Raw genomic sequence first — 19,760 nt, forward strand, 5'->3', positions numbered from 1 at the left:
CACACACACACACACACACACACACACACACACACACACACACACACACAGAGGTCTGAAGGAAATATGTCCTTCTCTAACGCCTTCACCTGGCCTCTGTTTGCTCTCGTAAATGTCAATGTTTCCACAATCTTTACCCCTGCCTTCGTCCTCCTTGGCCGAGGCTGTTCTGCCTGAGATCTCAATGCATCTCAAATTGAACTGACGTGATTTCTTTTTCCCTTTTTTTTTCAAACCGCACAAACCCTATTTAAATATACTGGGAGGCGGGGGGAGACTGCCACAGTTGGGAGATGAAGTTAAGATAGATAAGTTATCTAGAGGACTTCGCACTGCCTCCTGTGTTATCGGATGTGTGAGCTTGGACTTCATATTAGCTCTGCTGGTGGGACACGAGGAGTATGTACGTGCAGAGCGCTTGGCGGGATATTGGCAGGATGTGTTTGTGTGTGTGTGTTCTTGCACAGACCGTGTGTGAGGATGGACCAGTGAGTGTGTGTCCCACTCCCCCTAGTGTTTCTAAAGAGTAAAACCCTTACGTCATCTGAAAAAGGAACATTTCATCCCCTGCCCATCATCATCCAGCTATTTCAAGTCTCTTTCAAAAGGGGAATATTTTATGCTGATTATCGTAGGAACAAGCTCAAACATAATTGTGTTCGGCATCTCAAAATCTTAACGGCGCCCAGGCCTCCTCTTCTCATGCTCTCGGTCTGAAAGTCTTTTCTGCCTGCCTGTTGTCGTATTTGAGTATCTCTCCTCCTCCTCTCTTACCATCAGAGCTCATCAGAACGAGTGTGAAAGAGAGACCCCCCGAAGCAGGGCGGCGTGCTCCGACCCAGCTCTTGTACTCCAGCCGACTCATATTCAGACAGAGGCTTTCAAACACTCACCTGTCGAGGCCGCACAGCACAAGGCACAATAAGCTTGCATCATGTCCTTCGCCTCGGCTATTTCTACATGAATGCGCTTTCATTACTTTGTAAAAAGGGGAAAAAAAGGACGCAGATAAACAAGTCAGACAAAGAGGAAATTTGCTGTATTCTTTCTTCCATATCAGAATGACGTGATGTGTTTCGGAAAGCTTTATTTCAAGCAACTGTGTGGTTTTCACACTGGCTAAATGACTATAATAATGAGCAGGCACCATTGATACTGTACACTCACAGAAATGCTGAACCATATAACATTTAATTCTCTTTTATGAATATTATGAATTAGTTATTAGTTGCAATGAACTCACGTACATGCAGAGAAATACTGCTGGGTAAGTTTTATAGTGTAAAAAACAATGATGATGGTTTTTCAAGCATCTGTGGCAACATTCGTGGGGATATTGATTTTCAAAGGACACTGGGGACAAAGGTATGTGTGGTTTATTCCCACTGATTCTAAAAACATGTGTATTATTTCTCTGTGTTATCATTATGACTCCAAAGAAGAGGACACATCGTCATTTGTACATCTTTGTATGAACCCCCCACCCCCACTTCACTATTGTGACGTAAGAAAAAATTCACTGCTTGTTCAAATATAGTGAAAACTTGAGTTTTATGAACTCATGTCTATGCCTGTTGTTACGTTACGTTTAAATCAAACCACAGCAACCAATCTGATAGTTTGTCTTCAAATTAACCAAAGAAGGTTTTTATTCCCTTTGTAAGTTGAACTTTTGTAAACATTATATATTGTAAATATTGTATACTTCTTTAAATTCTGTAAACAGATTAAACTCAGTGTAATCCTAATTCATACTACATTTTGTGGTGCTCATATTCAACTCCATATTTCTATTCCTGGACTCTACTAGAGTAGCTGTGCATGAATCACAGTTTATAATCATGTGTATTCATTTTTATACTGAGCCTTAATTGGTGCAGTCAGCTTAGTGACTGTTTGAAACAAACTGTTTTGGCTCCTTCTCATTGGCTGCCCCTCACAAACCAAAGATCTGACCAGCAGGTACGTCTGCGCTCACTGCCAGAGATAACCATATTAAGCATTATTAATCATCTCTGTGACAAGATGAAGGTAGAACTGTGTAAAATTGGGTGTTTAGACCATCCTGAAAGCATGTGGCTACATATAATGTGATTACTTCCTATTGTAATGGTATAGATATGACAGGAAATAAAGAAAAGCATAATAATTGCACCTTAAGTAGCACTTTAAATGCAGGTACCTGTGCTGTACTATCCTGTAGTCAACTTTCACTCAGGTCTTTCACCCCTTTCTAAACGAATAATAGCCCACAGCAATAATACCCTCTAATTGGGTTTGAGTGTCAGGAGTTGATTCTGAGTGATATGAAATGACAGGTATAATAACAAAATGAACGAAATCAGCGCCGGCACTATGCTACGTCCTCCTCGTCCTCCTAAACCCAAAGGTTGGATTTAAAGATCGAGATCAGAACGCCTCCTTGGCTACATTTATTTTAAGGCCCCTGTGCGCATTTTCGATGCTTAACAGTAGATACAGAACGCTCTGATAGTTTCACCCTCTCAGGAACTATTATCTGAGCCCGAATACTCTGTATCTACAGTTTCAGTGCAGCCTCACGCTGCACTGCACCGGCTTTGGTGTTCATATGCTGCGAGTGTTACTGAACCACCCAGATTTTACTCCTCCTGCAGGAGTGTCTTGAAAGGCTTGTCAGATCTTCGGCGAACATGTCTCCTCTGCCTCCTACATGGTCTGACACCAAGTGTACAGCAGAACCATGGTACAAGCACAAAACAGCCTGGGTTCAAGGACAGTTCGCCTGCTCATTAATATATTAACCGCCTCCTGCTGACTACTTTCTCGTTTTCCAGCTCTCTATTCACTGCTTGCTTCCCTTTCGTTCGCTTCCTCTCTTTGCTTCTAACGAAAAATCGTTTGATGGCTTGACTGCTCTCTTTTTTTGACAAGGCGCACAGTGACAATAGCGGCTAGGCAGTGTTTTGAATACAATGGAGACATCAGTATGTGTCTGGAGGTAATTAGGCCTGATTTCGCTCCCCGCGAGAAGTCAAACACTCCGAAAGGTCAAAAAAACAACAAACGCCTACAGTTTGTGGCAGTGTAGCAGAGCATTTTCACAATGCTCAGAGCAACTGGACAACCTTCATTCGGCTTCCTCATCCTCAAAGGCACAAAACAAAACATTTCAAATGAGGCCAATTATCCTCTGTTCGATGTATGGTTTGTAAACGGCACGGTAAATCATTATTTGCAACAATGTGGGATGTTTTTTGTGTCTGTACATACGAGAGCTGGGTGAGGTCTGCAGCGTGGAGGCTCAATCTCTGGGTCAGATGCTCCATCAGGTCCGTGCCCTGGTCAGTGGTGAGGGAGCTGGGGGTAAACACACACACACATACACGGAGAGGCGTCAAATTTTTAGGTTCACACCCATACAACGTACAACCGTTTAGCCATTAAAATGCAATTTTTTTTAGGGAGATACTGTCACAATTCATACCCACAATTGGGTCATTGCACACAAGCGAATGCTACGCTCGTCTGAATGGATGTGCTGCACGCATTTGCAGACACATACAAACACAAACAAACACACAAAACACCGTGCCGAGGGAAAAGGGATCAGCTGCCTCTTCAGGCTTGGTAAATCACCTGCTTTTTTCCAGCAATGAGACAAACAATAAGGTGCAAATGGAACCTGCATGAGGTGTAATGGCTGTATCATATGGACGCTCCTTTCTCTCCCTTTCCTTCTCTCATCTTTCTTCTTCTTCTTCGCCTACATTGGCGTTCTCTCACCGACGCGCACGCACACTCAAAAGTAAAACACGATAACACAGAGAACACAAACAGCCGGGCACGCACGCGCCCTCACGGTGAGATGAGAATAATAAGGTGCAAATGGAATGGAGGTGAAGTGTAATGGTGGTCTGATAAAGCCATGCCTCATCTCAGCTCAGTCCACGGCTGCTCTCTCACTGGGAGAGTAAATCGGCAAGGAAATAGACCAAACAAAGGCAATCTGCTGGCCAGCGCGTCGTATGAAGAAATGAGGAGGGCATCCACACAGACCCACTCAGAAAGCCACTTTATTGTTGACAGCTTAACCTGGAATCACCGAGACTGCCGAGTAACTGCAAGGTGACATGCAGGACCAAAGAAAAAAAGTCATGGATCATAATGAGACATCGTTCAAATTTTGTTACCACCTCATTGCAGAGAAATGTGAAATAAACTGGGAAACAATTTCATGCTGCACTGGATATTGAGTGCAATATCCCTTATGTGTTTTTTTTGTGTTTTTTTTAAGATACTCGGCATCATCTTGAAGTAAAAAAAAAAAAATTTCCTTTGGACATACTCTAGTCAGAATTATGCTGACATATTTTGTTTAGCCTGCATTTGACACCACATTACAGAAGCTTTTCTTCAGCAGAACAGTGTGCCGTGCATGAGCGGCTGATTCACTCCACCTTTGAGAGAGTGGGAGGTTCTTTCTTTTTTTTTTTCCCTACACTTTTCCGAGGGGTTTTGAAAGTTAAAGATTCAACCAAGCAATTCCAGACACGTCTGCATCCCTCTGTGGTAATTCTAGCAACAGGAGTGACTTGGTTGTTGATGCTAGCACTTTTCCCCTTGGGTTTCTCTCTGTCTCCTTCTCTTCTATCCATACCTTTCCATTTCCCCCTCCACATTCACCATCCCATCCTCTTGCTATTCCCCAAACCCCCCACTACCACCGCCACAATGTCAGGAGCTGTCAGATAAGCAGGTTTGCGTAGCGTCACTGCAGGGTGCAAAGAAGCCGGGGATAACAACTGTGCAATCATGAGGTCTGCAGCAAAAGCACAGACACCTGTACAGGCCAACTATAGGCATGCACTAGGTGGGCTGAGGATAGACAAGAAGGAGGAGGGGCAGACATTTCACTCAGAAGGTGACCTGTTTCTTTCCCCTGGCACACACTCACCTACTAAATTGTGTGTTGACGTCTTAATCTGCTACTCCTATTTGTGTGGCAATAAGGTGACAAAGACTGTACCCAGTGGACCTTTATGAGAGTACGTGTGTTGAACAGGTGAAGGACAACCCTCTGACACTGGACTTGATAACGCTATAAAGGGATTTGAGAAAGGGCCAGGGGCGAAGACAGAGTCGATAGGAACTTATCTTTGCTGAGCTTGAGAGGTAAGAGAGAAGGAGAGAGAACTTGGCTGCCTTTGCTGACAAAGTATCATCATTAAAGCTGTAATACAACACAGTAATACCTACACACTGAGGGATCTATCAGCCCTGCTTTTCTAATCAGGTACAACACACAAAAAGGATTTCAAACTACAGTATCCTGTAGCATAGAGAAGTTCACATGTGGGTGGTTTTGATAGAGGATGCATGCAGTTTAAGGTAAGCTAACAAAGAAGACATTTGCTGAGTATCAAGATCTGTTAAACAAGTCTGTCTTGAAAGAAGTGCGTCACTGTATCACCAGTAAATGGAGGCAGCTATAAAGTTATAATTATAAGAGCCCAATGAGGAATAAGACAGGGACTCGTGCTGTTGCTGATGTTAAACACAAATGTTATTGATGATGGCTGTACTGACATACAAAGTATTTCTGAAATGTATGGGTCTGCATTGCACTGCATTGTCAGGGACAATCATGTCATCCCTTTACATACTACAGCTCAATGTTTTCAATCCTATACTGCAATTTATTCTTGTGGAGATGCAAACATCCAGTGTCTCATCCCATGACATTTGTCTCTAGGTTGGTATAAAAACACCACAAAATACAAAACACATCATGCATTAGAATTTAATTTAAATTCTAATAAAGGCTTCTAGTTTTTTTTTATGGCTAGTCAGATTATATATATAGTAATGTGGAGTAGCATGAGGCACTGGTGCTTACCCTAACATTAGAAAGAAAAGAATTAAAACTGAACAATTAATAAAGACTGAACAAGTATAGCCTGTTTGGAAGGGATACCAAGAGAAATCATCTAAAAAGAACATGGCAGCATGGCTTAAGTTTGAAAAGTTGCATCTTCTGGAACAATGTCCTCTGGACAGACCCACAGTGGAAATGTTTGACTGTAATACACAGCACCATGTTTGACGAAACCAAACACAGCATATCAGATGTCAACCGGTGGCTGAAGGGTATTGATTTGGGCTTGTTTTGCAGCCACAGCAGCTGGGCACCTCTTAGTGAGTGAGTTGACCATGAACTTTGTATAACAAAATATTCTTGAGTCAAATGTGAGGCCATCTGATCCACAATTAAACCTCAGCCCAAGCACAGCAGCAAATCTACAACAGAATGGCTAAAAAAAGAGAAGAATGAAGGTGTTACAATGGTCCAAACTGCAACCCTCAGCCTGATTTAATTGCTGTGCTGGGTTTTTAAGAAAGCTCTGTAAAGAAGAGTGGCGAAAATTCCTCCACGGTGAAAGCGAGCACTGCTAAAGGTGGTACTAAAAACTATTGAATTTCATATTACTGTAAAGTAAAAGTTATCCGTGCACTCAAATTTCATCAGTCACATCCAGCCTACAAGTTTTCTAGATAAGAATCCTTCATTTTCTATACAATCTTAATTGTTATTATTTATATCATTATTTATGTTTAGAAGCATCAAATGGACTTTTCCACATGTGTGGGTTTCACAACCATGATCAGTGTGTGTGAATGATGATCATTTATCTAAAACAGGAATCCCACTGGGCTTCGTTCTTGGCCCACTTCTCTTTAGTTTATGCTTAAATGACTTACGCAGAAAAGATTTTCTCAGCATTTGCAGTCCATCACAGCAGGATTTAAAAAGCTCCTGTCTTACACTTAACATCCCATTCAAGAAAACAGCACTAGTTTGGTTCTCTTTGTTTTAGAGATGTCAACTATTCCAACCTAAAATTTAGAAAGATATTAAAATTGTTCCAAAAAGTGGGAGAAACTTTTTGGGATTTCCTTACCTGGATGATTGAGCATGCATCAAGACATAAAAAATGTGCACTTTGTTGCAAAAGCAGATTCAGTTATTAGTCATTAGGGTGATATCTGGCTCCCAAGCAGCATCTCTGTATCAAGCAAGCTTAATTTAGTGATATGTAACTGAGCAACTAATAATATGAATAGGAAGTTGATAAGATAAGGCCGCAGTCATGTTGTTAAGGAAATTACATTTGCTTTAACAATATAAACTCAACTATCTGTCTAAATAATCACATTTAAGGTGTTCAGTGACCTGGTGGCTCTTATCAGGGCATCTGGCTCAGTAAAACATGGAGCCCCTCATCCATGAATCCTAATTTAGACAAACAGGTTTTTCTGGTCAACAGCATTACTGTGATCTTCAGAAGGCTTAGGGTTTAGTTTGGATCATATGTTTGAATCATACTTACTCTGTGCCGGTGATGATGTAGCCAAAGTGTCTGTCCTTCCCTCTGCTGGAAAACTCCTTCACTCCCACGTGGACCAGCTGGGTTTTGACTTTCATGTCCTTCTTCTGTGGCTCCTCCAGCTGCTTCCTTCCTTCTGGGCCTTGAATCCTCTGCATCCACTTGTCAATGTCAGAATCGACCTGAACATCAGGGTCCTCTGCCCCACCGGTCAGCCGCAAAGTGGACCCTTCCTTCGCAGGTGCTGTCATGGTCTTCTCCTCCCAGCGGTGGGGGACGGGAACTTGGTCTTGCGTTGTGCGGCTATGCACGTTCTCCAGTCCTACCATTTTCTGGAGTGGGGCTGGTTGCCCACTGTTGACCTCTGGAGCGTTACCAAAGGGCTCCATGTTGAGGTAGTCCAGCAGCTTGGAGAAGAAGGCGGTATGCTGTTGTGAATCAAGAATGAATTCTCTTTAGAATAGTGGAGACATTTTCCTTTTAGGTCTACCTACACATTACTTTTGTCTCCTTACAAAAGAGAATTAATCAAAAGAAAGTCTGTTATCAGCAACTGAAAAGATATGAATTTGTTCTGCATTCACCAGCGTTTCTCAGTGTAACTGCCAGTCCAAGGTCTAATAACATCTTTTTATTTTACCAATTTTAAAGGCTGCTTAGTAGATTTACTCATTTACCATTGTTAAACAAGAGTTTTGTTACATTGTGCAAAATAATTCTGATTTCAAAACGTTCCATCCAGCGAAAACGCTGGGGTCAGACAACAATCAAGGAATTTTCTACGTTTCTGCAGCTGCAAATTTGCTTTCAAGTTCTAATAATGCCAAAGTAAATGGTAGTCTGCACAACTTTCAAATCATCCCCATTTGAAAAGTGTTCAAAAGAAAATAAAATGCAAGTTTGGACATGTCTCACTCCCTGAGAAACCAATTTGTTGGTTGGGCAGATTAATTTTACATTCACCTTGTCAACGGGCTCTTTGTCTGCGCCGTCTATTTTCTGGCCTGGAAACAAACACAATATATGTGAGCAGATTGTGTGAAAACTGAAGTACTCTTTTGTATTTAGCAAGGAAAAACAGTTATGACTCAAAATGAAAGACTCAAAAATACCTCTGGCAGCACTTTGAACAGAAATTACATAAACAAAGCCTTACTAAAGCATCTTCAGCTTACAATGTCTTATTCTGTCTTACATTTATATGCTCATCACTACCATGAATGCTGCAAGCTTTTATTCTCTCTTTCACCAGTAGACATACGGACCTTGCTGTTTCATTCTCAGTGTGTTTTTCTGGTTTAGATCCTGCTCTTTATCTGATTTCAGGTCCTGGTCCTGATTCAAATGCATTGCTGCCTGGGGCTCCCTGTTACCCTCCATGTTCCCCCTGGAGTCAGTGGCTCCTGGTCCTGGCTGAGCTTCAAGCGCAGGGCGCTCCACATCCACCTCCCGCAGAGCTCCTGTGATGACTTCAGCCAGCTGGTCCAAATCTTTGCCCATCAAAGCATCCATGTTGATGCTGTGCCTCCCCAGTTGGTTTACCAGATTCTGGATGAATCGCTCTGGACAAGAAAAGAAGGGTTGATTGAGCATTTATCAATGCATTAAAAAAAGCACCAAAATGCTAAATTTTCCTGAAAATGTAGAGGAGAAAAAAGCAACTATAATTGATCGTACCATCCATGGCCCTAAGAGGCTGTTTTGCGGTGAGTCGGTTCGAGTCAGCCTTGAATAGCAGTTGGTCTAGATTAGGCTTTTGGGCTTTGGAGCCAAAAGCAACCTGAGTCTGTGGCTCTGTGTGGTCGTTTAAAGCTGGTCGCACGTAGCTGAGGTAGTGGAGCTTTCCTTTGGGCCACATCGCCTCGCCACCTGGACTGCCCTGCTGAGTGCCTGGTGCCCCGGAAAGAAGCCGTTCCATATGGCTGGAAAGCAGCGTGCTCTTTCCTGGGTTCTGGTTGGAGTAAGCTTTATTGAGCTTGGGATGCCTGCCCTCTCCACTCTGTGTAACGACTTTGGTGATTGGAGGCTGGCCGGCTCCTTTCTGAAGACTATAGATTGTGGTCTCCTTCCAGCCCTGCTTGGGCTTTGGCTGGCTGGGCTCTGAACGGTCATCAGATTTGATGTCTTCTTTCTACACACAACACAATATACTCAGTATACCACATTTAGACAATTGTCAATATGTCACACATTTTCACCAAGCTAGCTATAATGGATCGGCCTGTTAGTAAGTTGTAACTATGACAGAGTGAAGAAAACTAACCTCTAAGTAATATCATCCACCAGATCCACCCTGGTCCATCTAAGAGTAGGCTTAGGCATAGGGTTTGGGTGCTATTAACATTGCACCCAAACCCTACATGCAAGCAACAATGAATGGATATGTACTATTGGGTCTATAATTGGTTAGGCAAAGACACTATTTTTGTAGTTTTGCCTCTGTTCCTCGCTGTGAAACTGCTTCTCAACTGAATTTTTAGCACATAAAATTGTGGGACTGTGTGTAAAAATAGCTGTCATTCCTTAACATTCATCCATCCATTTTGTGCAAAACATTTTGTTCAAAAAAACAAAAAACTTAAAGTCTACCTCCTGAGCCACAGCCACCCCATAGTAGAAGGGAAAATAATTTACGCCTTATGTGAAGGTGCCTCTTTGTCAGCTGTGTCAAATACCTAAAAGCATCCTTGTGCTGAGAGGCGCTAACAGGGTAAATTATCCAGAATTATTTATTGTACAAGCTGAAAAAGTTTTTCAAACTGAAAAACTTTAAGGAGACAAAACTGGATAGCCTGCAGCAGACAAACTATAACTTCCAAATGTCGGCTGTAGGGTTATATATTTCTCGAAGTTAAGCTAAAGCTAAGACCATGTAGCTTTTTAAGGTTAAAGATGGATAATAACAAGCTTTAAGCAATATTTCTGTAGGGCTGTATGTAATTAGAAAAGTGTCTTTTTAATGCTAGTTAGCTTAACTAGCATTATCTTCGTACTAGCTAACCTACACACTGGGTGTTAAAATAGTGCTTAGACATAAAGAATTATAAATCTTTTCATCTTGCTAAAAGTATTATTAGCTTTAGCCCTTAATGTATAGAGTATGATGATTTGAAGCCATGTCACTATGCTATCACTGTTAGCATGCTTAAATACAAGCTTGTGAAACTGCTAGCATGGCTGTAGAGTTTGTTGCGACATATCAGTCATATGATAAGTATAACCTAGTATTTTTTTCTTTGTGACAACATTGAAATGGGTTGTACTGGGTCAGCATTGTTGTGACAGGCTTCAGTATAAAAAGAGAAGCAACCTTAGCTCGATGAGACGGAACAGGATATGAATGTGGAATCCAGATCAAAGACAACTGCTCTTGGAAATTGCATTATGGAAATCATAGATGAGATAGTGTCACTCAAAGAGTAATTTCATGCATTTCCACAGCACACAACAAACTTTAAAAAATATACCCCCTCTATCTGAGAGGTAGCAGCAATGCCTTATCTAAAGAGAGAGAGAAAACTGAGTCATCTGATTTAAAAGTTCGTCATATGAGTATATATTTGACACATGATGAATAATGTATTTACATTAAAATGATACAAAGACGTTTAGAGGCATTTTAACCATTTGGTATTGTAGCTGTTATTAATATTGGCACCAAAATGTGCGATTGTGCTCTAAGAGAGGAAGAAAAATAATTCCTCTCGTGTGAATCATAAGAGCCCACGCTTCAATTCAGCATACAGTATATCCATTCCACTGAACAGCATCATTATCCATGTTGCTTTTGCACTAATACTAGCTATCTCCCTTGCCATTTTCCGTCCTTCAAATGTATATAGAGAAAATGTCAGTCTTTCCAACCCCGCCGTACTGAGAGGTTATAATGGCATTAGCACAGCAAGATGGGGGCTGCTCTGCCATTCATGCTAACCATGTTTGCCTTTTTCCATCACACCACACAACAAAGGAGCTCATTTCATCAATAAGGAAGGTCCTGAACTCTTCAACTTTGCATTATGGCTGCACTGACACAGCAGCAGGAAGCAGCTCGGCTATGAAGGATGCAGAGCACATTTCACACAAAGCCCGGGTTCCACCCGAAATATAAGGACTGAATAATGTAAAGAGGTGATGGAAGATCTTTGTATAAAAAGGCTCCCAGCTCAGTGGGAGAGGAAGCGAAGACAGAAAGCAAGAAACAAAGGCAAAGTAAAGACAAGAGGGCGACCCCAGCAGAAGGAGAATACTGACACTTTGTCAAAAGAAGTGGGAAGAGGCCCTTCTATAATTTAGCCAAGAATATGTGACGCTTTATGTTTACTTGGACGATATGGATTCCTAAATCCTAACCTTAATGTTGCACCTACTTTTACATGAGCCATTAAAGCATATTTCAGTTTAGTATGTCCCTGCCATAAAGTTGAAGGACTAGATTGAAACACATTAAATGGCAGACAACCTGACCTTTAGTCCTGACACTTCCTTCTTCATCATTTTTCAATCATTTAGATCCAGTGGCTTCTTAAATGCCTTTCCCACCATACGTTATCAACCTGTCATGTAAGGTTCTGCAAAATGTTACAATTAACTTTAACATTATCCTACCACAAGCCTTTTTTCAGCCCTTCTGCTTTTTTGGGTCATTTTAATGTGTTTGTTACTGTTCATTTCACTTAGATGCCCAGCGGCTCCTACACATTTACTCAGTGCTGGATTCTCACTTGAACATTGGCCACCTCATGTTGGACTCCAGGTTGTCCATCTATTTCAGCCCGCGGCAGGAAGCCCAGTCCCGTCAGGTACTTATGAAGGTTTCTAGTCAACTCATCTTGTCTAGGCCTCAGTTTCCTGTCTCTGGAGCTGCTGTAGGTGGTCAGGAGGCTTGGAGGGGTGGCTTGATGGTGGAGGGGGATGTTTTTCAATTTGGAGAGCTCTCTGGAGATGACCTGCTGAGTGATGTCATCCTGCCATGTCAAACCTGTAGAAAAAAAAAGAAAAACGAAAAAGAAGTACCGGTAATATTAAAATATGATAGTTTTATTATATTGTTGCTTACACTGTTCTGCTGTTCAGCACGGAGAACTATTCAACTGTACAAGACTTCAGAGAAAGTGTTATACTGTAGTTCTCTCAGCATTGCAGAGTAAACATTATGGTACAAAACAGCAAGGATAAAGGATGAAAGAACAGAGGAAGTCCAAAATTATGACAAGCTAAACTGAAGACATGACTACACGTGCACACATGTAGGGACACATGTCTGCACATACATGTACGGACACGCACACACACATATGCGCGCACAGCACAGCCCATCAACAAGCCCGGGGAGAATGTCACACAGTGGCCTGACGCCGTGCCAACATCCTTGCTAATTGCCAACACATAGTTGGGATGCAGAACTCCTGGGCAGGGGCAAAGCACAGTGGTGCCAAGACCAGATGGAGCTACCCAAGCAAAAAAGATACCCAAAACATGGCCCCATTCCCAATGAGCCAAGAGACACAGGATTCCACTGGCGGAGAGCAACGAAACACCAACCATATTATATTTTAAAAACAAGAACACACAGACGACACGGCGATTGCAGAGTAAGAGTGTTTTACAATGAGAATCAATTAATTGCTGCCACACAGCTAACTTTTTTTTTTACCAGACTCTAAAGAGGTTTCTACCTAAAGAACCCAATGCTGCTCTTGGGTTTAATAAGGAAACAGACTGTGAAGTAGAAATCTGTGAAGGAATGAGCGTTTCAACACTGCAGAATGTCTTCATTAGCCGGGTTTCTCACCCATACACGCTGGATATTCTCATAGATATTCATAAGCACCAGATGAGGATCTGAGCAATGCAGAGTAGCTACAGATGCCTCTAGTCATTCTTGGCAGCAGTGAATGGAGCACAAAGCAGCGTATGTTGTCACTGTTCTGGAACGCAGCTCAGCCATCCATCCGTACAACAATGACAGTTAACTACCCGTGGCTTACGCAGTGTGGTGTATACTTGCTATATATTACAGTGGTGATCATCATTTATGCCATCATCAGCGGGCAATGGGAGGATCGGGCCTGGCTTCAGCCCTAAAGGATCCATATGGCACCTGCAGTTTACTGTAGCCGGTTAAATAGGTTCAAGTGGTAAATGCGCAATGGCGCCGCAACAGGATGAGGCCGGCTTCATCGACTGTGACACCTCTATCCCCTCTGTCTCCTGGGGAATGCGTTCATTTCCATACATACCAATGTTTTGTCTGCGTGCGATGGGCCCCACTTGAGGAAAAAAGTATGCCAGCGCAAATTACAGAATCAAAATGAGCCATTTTATAAAAGAAAAAAAGTCAGGGAGAAAAGTGGTGGGGCCTTTACGGTTGGGCTCCTCTCAATCAACCTCTCCGCTGATTATCCTGGCACTGAGGAGCTAAATGTCATGCAAATTCATCTGTAAGTCCAGAGAAAGAGCAGGTTCCATCATCAAGTGCTGCCGCTTTTCGCCTGTTAAGGATAGCATCCCGTCTCAGGCAAATGCCTCAGTTAATTAACGCCTTGCCATTAGTGCAACAGCTTTCAAACAAGCAAGATATTTCTGTTGGCCTCCTGTCTGTTTTCTGTGTGACAGAGGGAGAGGGAGTGTGTGGGGGGCTCCTAAATATTCAAAGCCTATTAGATGGGATCCTGTCTACATGACTTGTTGTTTCATGTGGTGTTTTTTCTTTTTTTGAAATGCAGATTTTTCCCTTTCCTTCACTTCTTTGCACTAACTGATTTAAAGGCATTCATGGAAAAGAGCTTGAATTACTTAGCAGCAAGTTCTGTTTAATTAGTCGAAATGTGAAATGTGTCAATCTGAATTTGACAAGTGCATTAAATCAATGTAGGCTCTGTTATATGAATGCACATGCTGTATGAGTGCCATTTGTAACATACTGCTGCATTTGCTGTGGGGTTCATGTTAGTACTCAGAACTCAGTACTCTCACACCTCAATAAATAAAATTTAATGAAAGCGTAAAAGCTCCAGCCCCACCTAGATTTAGCTATTCTCGTCCCAGTTAAATGCTAATATATGTTTATATGGTGCATAGAACATCTACAGTACAAGAGTGCAAAGACGTGTAGTTAAACTGGAGCAAATAATTTGCTCTGAGTCAAAGCCTGCAGCAGAAAGTAGCCAGAGTCACACTGAATGATTGAGTAGATCCCCCGTGTTTTCCTTATAACAACTCCAGTTTTCATGCAGCACATTAGCCTGTAAGTGTATCTTTTCTCCCCGCTGCTATCTAGCTAGGCTGTGAAGGAACAGACAGAGTGGAACATGGTGAACAACAACAGCAGTTTTAGTTGCTTGTTTGTCAAGGAAAGCAGGTTTGCGCAGGATCCGAAGCAGGACCACGAGTAACCTGTTGTTTCCGTACCGCTGGAGGGACACAATGTCAGTTTATGGTCACTGAGTCTCCCTGACCGATGATTCCTGTCAATAGAACTAATGCAACTGTCACAGTGCATCATCTTATTTGACTTGTCTGTATGAGACTATGTGCTGCTCTACAGAGGGTCACGAAATCAATCAACTTTAGGTTACTGCAGTTTGATATGCTCCATCAACTTTATGTTACCAGTCTTGCATTCTGACATAATTCTTTCTGATGTTTAACTTGTGGCGCTCGAAAGCATAAAAACTGATCTGGACCTAGTATGAACTGTACTCACCTTCTAGGAGCACAACTGCTTGCTAAGTCCCTCCTCCTCCATAGCTACGGTTGCTATGTCTGTAAATGAATGAGGTAAACGTAGAGCTACACTCGCTCTAGCCAGGGCTAGTAGCTCGCTATCGACACTGAGCTTCTAGCATCTTCAGGAATTTCGGTAGACTGAGGCAGAGATTGTTTAAAAGACCCAGGTATGAGTTGCAGTCCAAATTTTTGTAACAGCACCTTTAATAACAAAGCAAAAACCTTCTCCGCCCTTCAAGGTCCTGTGCTCCTTGGAGAACTCCTCCTTTGTTCTTTAGCTAGCTCCTTGGTCCAGTTTTGGCCTCACTTGCACATGTGCACGTATTCATAATACCATGGCCTACAAACTTGTATCAACTTTTATGTTAAACTAACCCATGTTTTATGCCACGGATTATCGTAGGTGATGATAGCTGGGCCTTGGGACAGAAAGCAAACAGAAGTCATGAAGAATGAGCATCAGGTAAGGAGCACAACCAGGAGATTGCTTGTTGTTTTTCCCAGATTAAATGGATTCCCCCAACATTACACTGGCAATGTGGACATCTCAAAACATCTGAGTACAAACGACCTGAACTTCGACGCATTTGTGCGCCCGCTCACAGCATAGTTAAAAGGCATGAGTTTTTCTGGCCACAGCAACACAGTCATCACCCACCATCTGCTCTACTGCCCAGATTTGGCTCTCTACAACGTCTTCCTCCTTTCCAAAATATAACTAAAATTTCAGCATTGCTGTTACAGAGGAGATGTGGATTACAAAAGCAGTATATGTGGCGAGGGCAGAAGCACTGCGAGCAGTGTAGCGGTTAATGGGGAAATTATGGTCCAGTGATGGTAGCGCGTGGGCAGATAGATGGGCAGTTTTGGACTGCCTATCTGTCTGCAGTGGTTGAAAACTCCTCCCTGTAGACTCTCCGCAGACAAATACCTTTGTAAACGACAGGACACATCTGCAGTGGCATAAATCAGGCATCAAAAGCAGACGACCACAAAAGAGATAGTGGTCAAGTTTATGGGTTGAGTTCTAGAAGTTGTCCGATGCACCTAATTTTGCTAATTTATTTCTCTTAACTTCTCCTGGGAGAACTTCATTGCACTCTCTCTGTGACCTTACCTTCAGTTCATCTGCTTTGTTAGCCACTCCCATCACCCGGTGAAACAGAGACCAGAGGAGAGGACAGAATATAACATGACACAAAAAACACAGGAGAACCCACTGCCCTCCACAAAGTAGGGAAAGCACTGCTGTGATTGGAAAATTGCTGTTCCAGTGAGGGCTTTAGAGAACGGTCAATTAAATACTTCATCATTTGAATATATTGAACATCAAATTCAAATCACTGCAGTAACTGAATTAGCTCCTGTGTGTATAGTCACACAATCCAAGGCTACAGCAGCACACATATTTAGCAGAGCCGTAATGATCCCAAAGCTGTTTGACAGCAGTCTAGCTATATGAAATGTGTAGGAAGACTGCAGCTGTGCATGGTGAATACTAACTAAGCTTTAGATGACGTGTAATATAAAAGTCATTTGCAGCTGGATGACAGCGTCTTGCATTCAAGAGGTATTGTGGTGAAAATTTAATACCAGACAATGTGCTCTGCCAATGGGGGCACATCCAGACAACCCAAGCCCTTTTGTACAAGGGTCAGTTTCTATTGATCTGAATGACATTGGTGTTGTGCATTGAGCAGAGATTGTGTGATTTCTACCTGCAAGATAAAGAGGATTGTAAATCGATTCCATTGATGTTTTTTTTCCCTCCCCTTCATCTCTTCAATTTGGGTTACAGTACAATGGTCTCTATAACCGCGTCTAGCCTCAAAAAGGGTCCCCGATGTCTCAAAGATGACACTTCAATAGCTGTTGAGCTGATAAGAATAACGTGCCACCGAGCATTAACAGTGCATTGTGGACTCATCCGAAGATAATGCTTCGTGTCTGTGGATGTAATTCTCCGAGACAGAATGGGCGAGCATGTTTCAAAGTGATGATGTCATGTTTGTGGTGTCGGGAGTCTTATAATACAAGGTCACCGAAGAAGTCTCATAATGAAAACCATCTGAAGAGTTAAACACCTCTTAAAACAGAGCAGAAAAAAAAACCATTTACACACCGGATCTCTTCTCATCCACCTCGCTCTCATTTGTTTATTTCTAAGCAGTAATTAGAATAAATGTGTGGTCTCGCCTAGCTTAATATTCATCACTCCATTTTCTCCCTCTTTTTTTTTCTTTCTTTTTTTGATTTTCTCTGGCCGGCTGCTTACTCTTAATGATTTTCAACACTGGTTTACGCCTGTTAAAAGATATTAAGCTCAGAGTGGCCTGCAAAGCCAATTACGCTTGGAGGGCTGAGCGGCCGGTCACGGTCTGTGTTAAAGGTGTCTACTGCCCCCTGGTGGGTCATAGCTGCAGTTACAAACATGTATTTTCTTGGTACCTATTCATTTTAACGAGTTTATAATGAACGTTCCCGTCTATGCTGAATTGTAGACATGTTTCCTCTTTTTGCATGTTCATCTGACCTGCTGTGCACACGCTCAGGCATTTAATTGGATGTAATTAATTAGGAACGTACTGCCTGAACATGTTGTGTCTACATTTATACTTATAATGAGTACCAAATTACATATTTGCTTCCAGGAAACATGCTATTAAATTATTAAATCACAGGCCCATGAAATGAAATACTATCGTTTGCTTCATATTTTCCATTGTACACAGAATTTAAGCTATTTTTTCCCCTCTGATTCATGCTTCCTAATTAGCGCTGGCGTTCACACTGTATCAGCAAGAGAAGACTTTGTTCCCCACAACTAGTATAAGACATGAATATCAATTTTCCCACATTAGATGCACTGATTATACAAAATCCAAAGGAATGCTGGCATGTCTCCATGTTAGGAAACAAGAAACAGATATTTGCAATTCCTACTGATTTCCATCTAAATTAGATGCACATATAGTTAGTTCTTATGTAATATATCTCTGAAGATGTATAGCCATGAAAAAATATATATATAAAAAAAATCACTGCCAGCTGCCAGTGAGTGAGCAGTACACACTGTCTGAAGTGATTACACTGCACACCTCACAGCCTTTCATCCACAAAATTAGCTTTAAATGTCTGAGCGGCATACGTGCTGGTCTGATTGGCTGCCAGAGTTAGGCGATGGGGGCACAACAATAGCCTGATATGAGTCAAATGACCTGTTCTAGCTCTCTGGTGGTGCGCTGCGCCTAGCCAAAGAGACAGCTTGGCTTATTTGGCTTGCGTTGCACCATGGCAGTTGACAGGCATTTGCTGCGACTGATGCCGAAGAGACAAAAAGAAAGTTGGGCAAAGATGGACAGGCTGTTTGTACCTCTGTGAGCCAGTTTCTGGAGGAGGATCCTGAGACGTTGCAGAGCAGACGAAGAAATATCATACGTGTGCAGGTCTGCAGCAGCCAGTTCTTGGCACCTTCCAAACACTCCATCTACAGAGGAAAATGGTGAAAACAGGTTCATGAGTGTTTTTTCTTTTTACAGCTTAAAGTGAGAAACAAACGCACACACACAATTTTACAGCCCCTTTTTTGTGGCTTTGATGATGTAAAGGTGAAATGTTATATTTATGTGAGGCACCTGCCGTGCCTCATACCTCTGATTTCCTGTTTTTGGGGAGCTAATAGCTGACATTTTTTCCTCCGACAGCACCACGATAAGCCGGCGTTCATGGCAGGAAGGACTTTATCGGGAACCCCAGTAATCTCCCTATCAGCAGGCCTCCTGCCTCACTCAATACAAGTTGCTAGGCAACCCACGCCACAGAGCCCCTATCAGCCCCATAATTCAATGGATGGTGTAGACCTCTGAAAGATGCCGAGGCTCCGGGGGTCAGGAGGGAGTGTGTAGATGCAAGGCCTAGAATATAAATGACCCGTGTTGTCACCTTCTCTCAGCTTGGAAGATAAATCCATGCGTCTTGTTTGCTAAACTCACTAAATGAAAGTCTAAGAAGATCTCTGGAGATGAATCCTGCAGTTTCAATCTGAGCTACTTCCTCCACGAGCGTGCACTCATATGTGTGCAATCATCTATGCTGCCACGTGAGAGTATGTGTAAGGGATGCCGCTGTGATTAGCTGTGATTTAATGATGTGAATCAGCACTTGGCCATGCACCACAGCTTCCCATTAATTAGCCCCAAGATGTCGGACAATGACAGCAAACATCAACGCTATGAGTGATATTTAATGACACATCGGGAAACAAAGAATACGCAAAAACTGATGTCCATTACATACTGCAACTTTCTGCCTAGGGTTCTGAAAACAGACAAGTGCAAATCAAACGATTTATGATATATTTTTCAATCACAGACGGTAGTCAGAAGTTTCCTTAGCTTTTTCTTTTTCCAGGGTGGAATAATTGTACATTTAATGACTTTAGAAACAAGAACTGGGTGCACAAATTTGAATTTATTTTGGATTTCCTATAACCTACACTGGGACACATATGGTCAGACGAGACAAATATTGAGCTACTGTACGCAGGAAACAGAAGAAATCACAAGAAATCATTAAAAGCCGAAATGACCATGATCAGTGGATGTCTCTCTGCATTAAGAGTGAAACATCTCTTTTGGAGATCAAGCTTAATGTTAATTCAGG

General features: G+C 42.2%; 1 protein-coding gene across 2 annotated transcripts in view; it reads right to left on the reverse strand.

The window, feature by feature from the left end:
- The window catches only part of ptprn2 (protein tyrosine phosphatase receptor type N2), a 146,367-nt gene that overhangs the window by 99,877 nt on the left and 26,730 nt on the right, over positions 1-19,760 (reverse strand). The window contains exons 3-9 of one of the 2 annotated variants that reach the window (XM_005722780.1): positions 18,472-18,585; positions 12,107-12,348; positions 9,045-9,498; positions 8,633-8,929; positions 8,331-8,371; positions 7,371-7,795; positions 3,253-3,339 (exon numbers count right to left, since the gene is read on the reverse strand). In XM_005722780.1, the coding sequence (XP_005722837.1) occupies positions 3,253-3,339; positions 7,371-7,795; positions 8,331-8,371; positions 8,633-8,929; positions 9,045-9,498; positions 12,107-12,348; positions 18,472-18,585 (1,660 nt within the window). Of the gene's footprint in view, positions 1-3,252; positions 3,340-7,370; positions 7,796-8,330; positions 8,372-8,632; positions 8,930-9,044; positions 9,499-12,091; positions 12,349-18,471; positions 18,586-19,760 lie in introns of both variants that reach the window. The other variant, XM_013915954.1, reaches the window with a different exon arrangement.

This window comes from Pundamilia nyererei, unplaced genomic scaffold, assembly GCF_000239375.1.
Source record: "Pundamilia nyererei isolate P.nyererei 1_Seehausen unplaced genomic scaffold, PunNye1.0 scaffold00007, whole genome shotgun sequence".
Lineage (NCBI taxonomy): Eukaryota > Metazoa > Chordata > Actinopteri > Cichliformes > Cichlidae > Pundamilia > Pundamilia nyererei.